Source organism: Chiloscyllium plagiosum, unplaced genomic scaffold, assembly GCF_037043375.1.
Source record: "Chiloscyllium plagiosum isolate Xiang-an unplaced genomic scaffold, Cpla_swu_hap1 HiC_scaffold_5, whole genome shotgun sequence".
NCBI lineage: Eukaryota > Metazoa > Chordata > Chondrichthyes > Orectolobiformes > Hemiscylliidae > Chiloscyllium > Chiloscyllium plagiosum.
In genome coordinates, this window is record NW_028270143.1 from 44,310,923 (window position 1) to 44,324,790 (window position 13,868).

A 13,868-nucleotide genomic window follows, 5' to 3' on the forward strand; every position below is an offset into this window, starting at 1 on the left:
CATATTGACGGTCTTCCCCAGGTACCAAGTATTAATTGGCTAGATGGAACAATTGTTGCAATACTTGCACAACCAGCCGTCTGCATATGACCTCATTGGGGCTTCCTGTCATCAGGCAAAAAGGATCTTTTTGTGTCTAATTTTTCATCCAGTAATCTGCTTAGCTGCTTTACAATGAAGGTATTTGACTGCTGTTTTAACCTAAATAGATCTTTTTCCCTTTGGTTTGACAAGGAAGATGAGTAGATTTCTGGATGCATATCATCCAGATTTGGCTTATGTGCATTTGAAAACTTCAAAAGATATGTGGAAGCCCGGACAAACAAAACTTATAATGTTGTTGCTCTTACAATGTTGTTAATCTGTCAGATCCAAATCATTCCTGCAATTGTAAGGTTTTAGACGTCATCCCACATTTTGAGGAAAACAGACAGAGAACAGGAACCTAATAGTTGGAAGCAAATTATTTGACAAAGACACATCCAAGGATTTATTGTACAAGATAGCAATAAGAGATGACATATGGCATGACCTATCCACATCATTTGGTTGCCCAGAGGTAATCAAGTCAAGGTTTTCAGCTACAGCTCTTAGGGTGCAGTGGTAGTTCCTTACCTCTGGCCCAGGAGATGTGGATTCAAGTCCTACCTGCTCCAGAAGGGGCTCATAATATGGTTGATTAGAAAATAAAATATCACATGCAGGGCACAATTGAAAGAGTTTATTGGATATTTAAATCAACAGGAGACCAGATAAACTTGATGGACAATTACACAGAAAGATCACTTACTAAATCAAGATTGGAGGAATGATATTAAACAAATCCACCTGAATGGAAGAATAACAGCACAATGAAACTATCCCTTTAAAATGCATTGATGACAACTTCCTCCTTGAGCCACAGAAAGAGGCCATTCAGCTCATTGTGCCTGCACTGGCTAAATAAAATAGACACCCATACTCATCCCAGTTTCCATCACTGGACTGTAGTGTTCCAGGTTCCTTTCAAATGATTTGATGGTTTTTGCTTCAACCACCAAACTGGGCAGCAATGCCAACTACCACCTTCTGGATGAAAACATTTTCCTCATGTTTATGTCAATTCTTCCACCAATTGCCTTAAATTTTGATAACTGTCCTCTTTTCCCTGCTCACGCTATCCAAGCCCATCATTATTTTGTACACCTCAATCAAGTCACCCCTCAGCCTCGCCTGCTCGAAGGAAAACATCCCTAACTTAACCACTCTTTCCTCATGCCTGGCAACATTCTTGTAAATCACCTCTGCACTTTCTCGAGATCGATTAGATCCTTCCTGTGCTGTGGCAAAACTGTGCACAAAACTCCAGCTGTGACCTAACCAGTGTCTTATACAGTTTTAGCATTACATCTCTTCTGGTGTATTCAATGACTCACTCAATGAAGGAAGGCATCTTACATACCTTGCTTCCCAATTTATCTGCCTGCCGTGCAACCTTCAAGGACCTGTGGACATGCACTCCAAAGTGTCTAAGTTTCTTTATTCCTTACCACCCTTATTTTTCACTCAAACCCACATTTTCAAGCATACCAATAGGAGATCCACTGGATCCTTGAACCTACTGCTTATGCTTCTATCTTAAATATTTTGACAAGATCACCACTCATTCTTCTAAACTCCAATGGATATAGGTCCAACTTGTCATTATTAGATAATCACTCTAATCTCAGGAAACAGTGAGTGAACCTTCTCTGAACTACTTATATTGTAATTAGGTCTTTTCTAAATTAAGGAGACAGAGGCTGTACTCATTACTCCAGATGTAATCTAATCAACAATGCCCAATACAACCGTAGCAAAACATTCCTAATTTAGTATTCTACCCCCTTGCAATAAATATTCCATATGTATTCCACATCATATGCTGTGCTGTATACTAACATGTGATTCATGTTCCAGGATTCCTAAATCCTCAGTACCACAATTCTGAAATCTCACTCAATTAAATAGTGTGCTGCTTTTCTTCTTGTCACAGTGCACAAGTTCACATTTACCAACATTTTACCCTATCTGCCAAACCTCTGCCCATTCACATAAACCTATCTACATCTCTTTGCAGACGTCTTATGACTTTATAAATTGCTCACAGTTCACTCAGTCCTTTCGTTCAAAGCACTGATGCAAATTTGAAATAGTTGAGGCACCAGCACTGATTCAGAGGTACTCATTGGAGTCATAGAGATGTACAGCATGGAAACAGACCCTTCAGTCCATCCCGTCCATGCCAACCAGATATCTCAACCCAATCTAGTCCCACCTGCCAGTACCCGGCCCATATCTCTCCAAACCCTTCCTATTCATATACCCATCCAAATGCCTCTTAAATGTTGCAATTGTACCAGCCTCCACCACATCCTCTGGCAGCTACAAGGATCTTTCCGACAGGAAGACGACCAGAACTGCATGCAATATTCCAACAGTAGCCTAACCAATGTCCTGTACAGCCGCAACATGACCTCCCAACTCCTGCACTCAATACTCTGACCAATAAAGGAAAGCATACCAAACGCCTTCTTTACTATCCTATTTACCTGCGACTCCACTTTCAAGGAGCTATGAACCTGCACTCCAAGGTCTCTTTGTTCAGCAACACTCCCTAGGACCTTACCATTAAGTGTATAAGTCCTGCTAAGATTTGCTTTCCCAAAATGCAGCACCTTGCATTTATCTGAATTAAACCCCATCTGCCACTTCTCAGCCCATTGGTCCATCTGATCCAGATCCTGTTGTAATCTGAGGTAATCCTCTTCGCTGTCCAGTACACCTCAAACTTTGGTGTGATATGCAAACTTACTAACTGTACCTCTTATGCTCGCATCCAAATCATTTATGTAAATGACAAAAAGTAGAGGGCCCAGCACCAATCCTTGTGGCACTCCACTGGTCACAGGCCTCCAGTTTGAAAAACAACCCTCCACCACCACCCTCTGTCTACTACCTTTGAGCCAGTTCTATATCCAAATGGCTAGTTCTCCCTGTATTCCATGAGCTCTAACCTTGCTAATCAGTCTCCCATGGGGAACCTTGTCGAACACCTTACTGAAGTCCATATAGATCACATTTACTGCTCTGCCCTCATCAATCTTCTTTGTTACTTCATCACAAAACTCAATCAAGTTTGTGAGACATGATTTCCCACACACAAAGCCATGTTGACTATCCCGAATCAGTCCTTGCCTTTCCAAATACATGTACATCCTGTCCCTCAGGATTCCCTCCAACAACTTGCCCACCACAGAGGTCAGGCTCTTTTTCAAACTCAATACTGACCAATCTAATCCTCTCCGACCCCTATTAGCTAACCAATCCTCTATCCAATATTAGCCTCTTTATTATGAACTCTTATTTGAGAACTACTTTTGAGAACTAGTGATGTGTTACTAACTGAGTTTTGTTTCTATGTAACAGTTTTTCACAACTCCCAACAAGGGAAGGACCAAACCTATCAAGCATTTATTGGAAAATGATACAGGCAGCTTGAAATATTTGTAAACAACTTTCAAGTCTCTTATATCATAGCCCTCCAAATATGTTGCTGCTCTTTAACATCAGATCATGCTGTAATAGCTTTTCATGCCAACCTAAAATACGTTACTGGTGCCAGTTCAACCTAAGCTTTACCAATCCTATCATACATCCACTTGTGCAAAAAGCAAAACTTGCCTCATCTTCTGTCCACCGATTTCTAATCAAGACCAAACAAAATAGCTAGCTCCTGTTCTCGTATCTCACTCTGCATAAACGTTAACATGCGTATACAAATCATTCTTCCTCCACCATGGTAAAAGTATCCCATTTAGACCACCACAACTATGCCATTAAACATATTCATTGATCTCTTCTGCTGTTTTGATGTGAACTGTTTTCCCCATTCTCCGCCATCAACTGGATCAAGCGCATGCAAATGCAATTTCAGATCAAAAGTGGTTCCAGTGACTTTTAGAATCAAATCTTGCAACCTTTAAGGGCTTAGTTGAGTACATTTAACTACATACTCTTTCATGAGATCCTGGTTACGCTTTTAAAATTATGCAGAGACTGTCTGTTCATTGGGATGTTCATCCTTCTACAATTACATTTCAGTAAGCAATGATCTGTACAACCAATAATGAATGACTGTTTCCAAAACAAACAAACCTAATTCATTTAAGGAATGTGTTCTCATATAAGCTACTAATCTCCACAACTGACTGGCTTTCATTCAAAACAGACCAGAAACAAATACACAACCAGGAGATCTAATAACATTATAAATAAATCTTGCAACAAACAATCTACAGCATCAGCAAAAAAAAAATCCTTAAATTGAAACAACAGATAATTTCAGTGAGACTCCAAGTGACCAAGTAAAATAGATCTCCTTTAATTTCAAACACCTGTATGGCTTCTTAGATTTAAACAGTTACACTGGATCTTTAACTTAGAACTCAGGCTATTATCGTTTTTACAAAAGCACTGAGACACTAAGTCTGACATTTTAAGTACATGAAGTATTCAATGTGCAGAATCAAATGCAATTGTGAATTAGTTAAAGCTGGTACAGTAAGCACACATCTGAAATGGTTGGTGTCCTAAAAGCCCGCATGCAGTGTCACTTAAGTGAAGTAGAATTTCAATGTATGCTATAGTTAAAGAGAATGTTTCCTGTTTAATTCTATTGCTATAACTGAAAAAACATATTCCTACAAATATAATATTTTTAATGAAAGGCAGCTTTTAGAAGAAATGAGTGACTTTTAATTTATGAATTCTTATAATTGATGCAATTGTCACCTAAAGCTTGTACAAAATGGTTAATTAAATACGTGTAAAAAGTTTAACTGTAACTTTGCCCAAGTTAGAGACAGAAATACTAAGGCCATCCTTACTCATCCAGCAACAGCTATGATGACATTTAGAAGTAGGACTTTCAGGTCTTTTCAAAGTTGGGAACAGAGCTAGAAGGAACCCAAAAATACCATTGTCAGCCTGTCTGCTGGTTTCTAGATATCATTCCCAGAATCAGCCTCTTTAGTCAGAAACCCAACAGCTGTGTCCTCATTCCTAAGATGGGCAGCCAATTAAGGTTTGTTAAGGGCCTAAGTTTGGTAAACCAGGACATTGAGAATTTTCCAGTTAGCCTCCAGTTTTTTTGATGTAACAGGCATCCAGCAGCAGGTTAGGGTGCCAGTGCTTTTGGGAAGCCAACAGTCTCTCCCTCCAGGCTGAACACAGTCAAGATTAAAAAGTGATTCACCATCTTCTATAATGGCAGCCAGGTTGTTTTTGCCTGTTTTCACAACTAAATTTTGAAATTTAGTGAGAGTGTGCTTCCATGTAGATTGTGAAACACTTACCTATGCCCCTCTCAAACTGGATGGCCACTAATTGATGTGGACAACATAGCCACTGCCCTTAATTGGTATGGAAACATATTTTGCAGGCACACCAATCAAAGTATCAACATTGACTGTTTATTCATGGGGGAGGTTTGGAACCTGGAAATGATTCCATCCTCAACCAAACATTCAGCTCCAGGTCGCCCTGTTTGGGCAAGTGACCACAATGTTACAGTCATAAAGATGTACAGGACAGAAACAGACCCTTCAGTCCAATTCGTCCATGCTGACCAGATATCCCAACCCAATCTAGTCCCACCTGCCAGCATCCGGCCCATATCCCTCTAAACCCTTCCTATTCTTATACCCAACTAGATGCCGTTTAAATGTTGCAATTGTACCAGCCTCCACCACTTACTCTGGCAGCCCATTCTACACATGCACCACTCTCTACGCGAAAAAGTTCCCTTTCCCCCTCACCCTAAACCTATGCCCTCTAGTTTTGGACTCTCCCACCTCAGAGAAAAGACCTTGTCTATTTACCCTATCCATGCCCCTCATGATTTTATAAACCTCTATAAGGTCACCTCTCAGCCTCCGACGCTCCAGGGAAAACAACCCCAGCCTATTCAACGTTTCCCTATAGCTCAAATCCTCGAACCCTGGCAACATACTTGTAAATCTTTTCTGAACCCTTTCAAGTTTCACAACATCTTTCTGATGGGAAGGAGACTAGAATTGCACGCAATATTCCAAAAGGGGCCTAACCAATGTGCTGTACAGCCACAACATGACCTCCTGACTCCTGTGCTCAATAGTCTGACTAATAAAGGAAAGCATTCCAAACGCCTTCTTCACTATTCTATCTAGCTGTAACTCTACTTGCAAGGAGCTATGAACCTGCACTCTAAGGTCTCTTTATTCAGCAACACTCCCTAGGACCATACCATTAAGTGTACAAGTCCCTGCTAAGATTTGCTTTCCCAAAATGCAGCACCTCGCATTTATCTAAATTAAACTCTGCCACTCCTCAGCCCACTGGCCCATCTGATCAAAATCCCGTTGTAATCAGAGGTAACCTTCTTTGCTGTCCACTACATCTCCAATTTTGGTGTCATCTGCAAACTTACTAATTATACCCCTTATGCACAGATCAAAATCATTTATATAAATGATGAAAATTAGCGAACCCAGCACCAACCCCTTGTGGCACTCCACTGATCACAGGCCTTCACTCTGAAAAAGAACCCTCCACCACCACTCTCTGTCTTCTATCTTTGAGCCAGTTCTGTACACAAATGGCTAGTTTTCCCTGTATTTCCCTGTATTCCATGAAATCTAACTTTGCTAACCAGTCTCCCATGGGGAACTTTGTTGAACACCTTACTGAAATCAATATAGATCACGTCTACACTGTTCATGTATAGAAATCAGTCTTAGGAGGGCTTGTAGTTCAAGATCATTAGCAAACAGATCAATGAAGATAAAATGTATCTTCGAGCAATGCTTGCATTGATTAAATTAGACATTTTCCAAATGACCCATTCTACCAAGGATGTGTTTTTGTGGAGGCTGATTACACAGCAGGAAATGTCCTCAGAACAAAGACAGCAAACAACATGAGCTGTCTCAGGAATTCACCACCAAAATTTGCTATATTTGTGACATTACCTAACTCCGAATGTATAGTGTGTGCAGGCACTTTGAGAAGTAGCACTTCAAGTTGCTTCAGGAAATCGGGGGAGTAGACATTCCTTGCTCAAGCAAGGAAGCAGCTTTGGTTGGATTTTCCTCTGCAGCTTTAGTGACGCAAAGGTTGTTTGAGCATAAAAGTGAAACAGAAAGACTTCCTCCAAATCGAGGCATACAAAATTTCCTCTCATCGTTCCCACTGTCACTGAAGCAGCCCACATAACTGAATGCAGAATTTTGGTCTTTTCTGACAATTCCTTCAATTTTTGCCTGGTTCTTCCAATTGCTCTAACTAATATAAACATAGGAAGTAGAAGTGGAAGTAGGCTCTTCAACCCATTCAATGAGATCGTGGCTGATCTGTTAGTGTTCTTGAAATAACTCCATCACCAAGTCGCCCTTTATTTACATGTGGAAAGTCCGTGACACTGATCCAGCTCCCTCAGAGCCAGCTCTCTGAGTGAACAGAATGTCCGATACTCCTCTTCTTATCTATCAGACAAGGCTCCCAGATTGGGGCTGTTAATCTGGTCCAGTCAGGGAACTCATTCTATGAGGTCCACCCAGCTGATCTCATTACAATAATTTCTGAATTTCACATTCCAGTCTGTCTCGAGAATTTTTGATTTCATTGCTTAACAAAAATCTAACTCCATCTGGCTTGGCGTTGGAAGTGACTTACTGGAATTCTATTGTTCCTGTGCTTTGAAGTAGAGTACATGTTGAACCATGGATAAAAGCTAGAAGAGTTTGACAATACTTAGCAGTTAACACCCAAACAGTTGATTGTAGTTCTGGAGGATGTATAGACCATGGGGGTTACACAACTGAGTATAAGGTTCCTATGCTGTGCTCCTGCAAATGTGTTTGATGGATTTTGCTGTTCAACCAGAGCTGTGCACAAGCTACCTCCCACCACAGTGCCTGGGGTTTCTTCTTGAACAAAATCATTTCAGTTGTTTGCTCCACTGAATCTTTTCAGAATATTGGGGCCTCAATGCTGATTAGATTAGATTCCCTACAGTGTGGAAACAGGCCCTTCGGCCCAACAAGTCTACACCGACCCACCAAAGAGTAACCCACCCAGACCCATTTCCCGCTGACTAACGCACCTAACACTATGCCAATTTAGATTAGATTACTTTACAGTGTGGAAACAGGCCCTTCGGCCCAACAAGTCCACACCGACCCGCCGAAGCGCAACCCACCCATACCCCTACATTTACCCCTTACCTAACACTATGGACAATTTAGCATGATCAACTCACCTGACATGCACATCCTTCGACTTGGGAGGAAACCGGAGCACCCGGTGGAAACCCACGCAGGCACAGGGAGAATGCGCAAACTCCACACAGTTGTCCAAGGCAGGAATCGAACCCGGGTCCCTGGTGCTATGAGGGAACAGTGCTAACCACTGAACCACCGTGCTGCCCCACTTTTGTCCTTTGCAACCTCATATGCTAGCAACACAGAATGACATCATGTTCTATGTACCTCGCCTTTAAACTACAACATCCTTTTAATTACTATAGATAAACTCAGCAGTTGGCAATCTGGAGGGGGACATTTACCTTAGACCAGTTTTACATATAAAATTAGGGCCTTTCTCCCAAATAAAATACTATCTGGTAGTGGCGGGGGTAGAGTCATAACCGTGAGTCATAAGGACATACAGATTCACAACTTATTATTTTTCCACCAAACCTTGGCAGCTTCTCAATTACTAGAACAAATTTATTACACAACCTGTTCATTCTGGTCCATACCATCTGGAAGATTCCACTCTATAATAGCCCAGGTTTCTTTTACACGGTCATAATTTCAACCAGGCACATATTTTGACACTTGAAAGTCAGAAAAATTATGTTGGACATTCATGGACAACTAATGCTAATCACACTAAGTCAAGAGTACTGACATATCTCCAAGTGAACAGTATCTATCCTCCAAATTGTTATTAATGCCATCTTATTTGTGAAGTAAGCACAGCACAAGTGAACACATGTAAAAGTGACCTGTATCTTTGCAATTGTTTTGATATTATCGGAAGGTACTCATATTCTTATGCAAAATTCATCCCAATTATTAAAGTACAACAATAATTTTACTTTTCCTTATGGGAATTATGAATTTATTATGGGGTTTGTTATTACCATTATGTAGATCGTGAACCCAACTGCCATTTTTATTTGTTCATGGGGAATGCGTACCCATGTCAGGCCAGTATTTATTGCCCATCCCTAATTTGATCTGGAAAAGGTGGTGGTGAGTTGCCTTCTTGAAGCACCACAATCTGCTTCAGTGTAGATCCAGCCCACAGTGTTGCTCAGCAGGAAGTTCCAGAATTCTGACTCAACCAAACTAAAGTTACAGCGATACAATTCTAAGTCTAGAATGGTGTGGGGCTTGGAGTGGAACTTGGAAGTGGTGTTATCCCAATGCAACTGCTGTCCTTGTCCTTCAAGGTAATCAGGTTTGCATGTAACGATTTTGCTTACATGCATCATAAAAGTGAATGTATTTGCATTTCTATAAAAGTCATGGGACTAAACATATGAGAAGAAAGTACAAAGGGCAATGAGGAAAAATTGTTTTAAAAAGGTTAAAGAGAAGCCAAAACAAAAAGACAATTTAAAAACTGCTTATACATTCTTTCCCATTTGAAGTCAGCATTTTTAACTTTTACCAGAGGTCTGTTTGTTGATACATGAGGGATACATGACTGCACTAATTTCTAAGCGCATCTTTGTTTTCTAAGTATTGATAGAAGATTGAAAGCTAGCATGGAAAAATCCACCAACTATAACACCCAAGCTACATGCAGAGGAAAATGTTCCACATGGATGGTAAATCATTCATTAATTTGCTTACCTAGGAGTCTTCATGGAGAAAAGATTATGTCATGGTCACCCAAATAGATTGAATAAATGGTCATCGTCATGCGATCAGTGCAATAACAAGCATCTTAAAAAACATTCACACTAATTAAAAAACAAAAAGGGAATGATGTAATCAAATTAATGATGTCACCACTGAGATTTAATTTTCCCAATAAGGTTCTAACAAGATCCAGGTCCCTGCGGAAAAACACAACCTCACAAGTTACTGAGTTAATCTGTGCCAAATATTCTCGTAACACTGCACTATCTGGGTCTTTGAACTCATGCTATAAAATTATTGCCACTACTTAACCATCAACATTTCTAAGAGAAATGAAGATACCACCAAAGTAATAAATGCATACATTCAAAACTATATCAACATGGCATTCATCACTAAAATAGTGAGATGATTCGACCATTGGATAGCCCATCTTGCAAGCTCATAATACAATTGGAAAAAGTGTGTGAAGCATACAGCAAATCAGTTAACAAAACATAACGTGTGCCTTGTGAAAATGAGTCTGAAGAAGGCTTCTTACTACAAAACAATTTAATCGTCCTTCAAACAAAAGCATTCATGTGCATTTGCACATTTTCCTATTCTTTTTAGAAACATGGCTTTGGTTATATATGTTGTCATTTATTTCTGCCATGCAAATGCATTTGCTCTGAAGACTAAGCTTGCACTTACCCTTGACGGTTCTTCCCTTTCACCACTGTCTTTAATAAACATTCGTTCTATTTCTTGATTTATGCCTTCAACACTGTTCTGGACCCGTGAAATTGCAGATTTTGAAAGGGTAATGTTTAATGCCGGACCAGAGATAAATCTTGTAGCAGAGGCCTATCAAGATGAAAAACAATTTGAAAAATACTTAACAATATTAGCATGAACATTCACACAGCAATAATGGTACATTCCTACAAGCTGGAGGATAAAAAGCTGATGATGTGTATATCACAAAAAAGAAAACAATATACTAATGAAGCAGAGTGTCCAGAATAAAGTTTGAAACATAACCATCTTTCTTCAATATTCACTCCATCCCACTTGCAATAAAGAGCAACATTGCATTATCTTTCTCAAATTATTCATAGTGGCTGAATGCTGATCTTTGAGATTCGTATACATGTGCACCCAGACATTCTCGCACTATAGTATTCTGCAGTCAGTCCTTTTAAATAACATTCAGCATTTAGACATTTCCTTATGAAACTGATAACCTCACATTTTCTCATTGTGCTCCATCTGCCAAATTTGCCACACTATTATCTGCACCACCAACATCATGAGCTCTTGTCTTATGCAACAATCTTTTAGTGGCACCTGACTGAATGGCTTTTGGACATCCAACAAATACCACGCCGACTGGTTCCCCTATCTACCCTGCTTGTATGATCTGCATTTCCCCTTCAGTAAATTATATTGATTTTAAAGGTAATTTTTCAAAAAAAAATTGCCCTGCTCCGGTCTCCTTTCTTTTTGGAATATGGTGTGACATTCAGTTTTCCCACCCGAGTGAGATGTTTGCAAAATCTGGGGATTGTCAGAAGAATATCATTGATCCATCCACTATCGCTACAGCCACTTTAAGACTTCAGGATGCAGGCCATGACATCCACAAGATCTGTGAGCATTTAGTCCCATTCCTATTAACAGTACATGCCCTAATTAACATGATTGTTTTAAGTTCCTACCTCTTGCCTTTTTATTTTCTACTGTTCTTGGATCGATTGAAAACATATAGGAAATACTTGCTTAAAGACTGCCAATTCTTTGTATCTTATCAATTCACTGGATACTACTTCTGAACAAAGGAGAGCGCAAGGTAAGAATTACAAGATCAGGAAACTTGTAATTTGGGTTTTTTCAAAAGTCCTACCAAATGTTGTTAGGATCTAACCTGTTTGTGTTTCTTGGTTGCAGCTCACCAGATAGATGGACTGACTGGCTGCTGAGGGGACAGTCAGGAATAGACAGCAGCTCCTGGGGTGAGAAGGGTGAGGAAGGTTGGAGTCTAAACTCAGGAAGATTTGAGACACTAGTTGGAGATTGGAATTTTATCCATTTTTGGAATGTGATTGTCACTGGCTAGGTCAATTTATAATATTCATCCCTCATTTCCCTGAAGAAGGTGGTGGTGGTTAGCTGTCTTCTTGAATTGCTGTAGTCCCTGTGATGTGGGACATCCACAGTGCCTTTAGAGAGTGAGTTCCATGAGTTTGACTCACTAACAGTGAAAGAATAGAACTATAGCTCCAAGTCAGGAATAATCTGTGGATTGTGGGGGGTGGATGGAGAAGAGAAAGGGAGGAAGAAGAGTCTGAAGTCTCATATTAGGCAATTGGCCATGTGCGATACCCTCAGCCCTATACTGTGTCTAACCAGAAGCGGGCAGATTGAGGTTGGAAGGTGTATTGTTAACATTAACTTCCTTGAACGTAAATATTTCAACTCTACATGTCACCAACTTGGCTCTTTTTGAATCAGAATAGTTTTGACCTCTTAGTTTAAGATATTCTGACAAGGTTGCCAGGAGCTATCAGTGATCAAGCATACAATAATGACACGGATGAAGGCTTTTCTCTTAAAATCATTCCTGGCAATAAACTTGAAATTTAGTGCACATCAAAGAATCTTTAACATTAACAACACAGATTTCAGGCACTTTTACCAATTGTTCTGAGTATTTAATTATGTTAGAAAGCAAATGGTTAATTGCATTGTCATCTGTGTTAGAAACAGAAATCATACAGTAGAGAAAAACTGCACTAAGATTTAGTAAAAATTGAAAATGCTGGAGAAACTCAGCAGATCTGGCAGTATCTGTAGAGAGGAAAAAACATAGCTGATGTTTCAAGTCCAACGACTCTTCTTTGGAGCAGTTTCTCTCACCACAGATGTTGCCAGACATTGAGTTTCTCCAGCACTCGCTGTTTTTATTTCAGATTTCCAGTATCAATATTGGTTTTAGTTGTATTTGAGTGCACTAAGGTCTAACTCCAAATGAGGCTGACACAGAATCTTTCATGTTGATAAACTTGTTACCATGGAGAAAGTTAGCATTTTGAATCGAATATGACTGTTTTGAAAATAAAAATATAAAATGTGCTTCTCTCTCCACAGTAGGACTTACTGAGTATTTCCAGCACTTCCTGCTTACAATACTATAAAGCTCCAATATAGCTGATCAAAGTTAACATCTGTATGACTGGATCCATCTGAGCAGAGCAAATTGTGTTTATTGAAAATTAATTGAAATACTATATTGAAGAAACAGATGGGAAATGTGATCATAGACTTGAAGAACTGCAGCAGCATTTTTCCATTACATGCAAACAATCACACTGGTCAGAACTTTTAAATGTAATACTAAAATGAGAATTTTACTTGCTACACCTTTTTATTTTGATATCTTTGAATCAAACTGAGGAAGAGTTATTTGCAAGAAATAAGATCACTCTGCTTCCATCTTGCCTTGTGCTACCTCCCTCCAAGCCTCCAAAAGCATTGAAAAACATTTCTTCAAATATACTTTTTACATATAATCCCAACTAATATCATGTTTGGATTTCCTTTTTGCAAAAAGCAAGAAATTTGTGACAATAGCAGAAAATCCAAAGATTTCCTTGGTCTTTTAATCTGCTTATCCTTGCACTGAAGTTGGTTGTGAAACTAGGTACTTAAACACAAAAAAGCTTGAGGAATAGGAGGAATAAGTGACAGTAAAAAGGGAATTGGGTCATTATCTGAAGAAAGCTTTGTAGAGTTACAGGTATAAAAAGCAGAGGAGTGGCACTGGGCGAGTTCTTCTTGCAGAAATTGGCATAAAAGCAATGAGCCAAATGACCTCTTTATGTGGTGTAATAATAATATGATTCTATTTTCCTCCTCCAGCTTGCTCCACCATTCAAAAATGATCATGGATGATCT

At 39.6% G+C, this 13,868-nt stretch overlaps 1 protein-coding gene across 6 annotated transcripts in view; it reads right to left on the reverse strand.

Moving 5' to 3' along the window:
- LOC122549809 (glucocorticoid-induced transcript 1 protein-like) overlaps positions 1-13,868 on the reverse strand; it is a 233,773-nt gene that overhangs the window by 63,369 nt on the left and 156,536 nt on the right. For all 6 annotated transcript variants that reach the window (XM_087987128.1, XM_087987129.1, XM_087987125.1 and 3 more), the window contains one exon: positions 10,626-10,778. In XM_087987128.1, the coding sequence (XP_087843254.1) occupies positions 10,626-10,778 (153 nt within the window). The remainder of the gene's footprint in view (positions 1-10,625; positions 10,779-13,868) is intronic.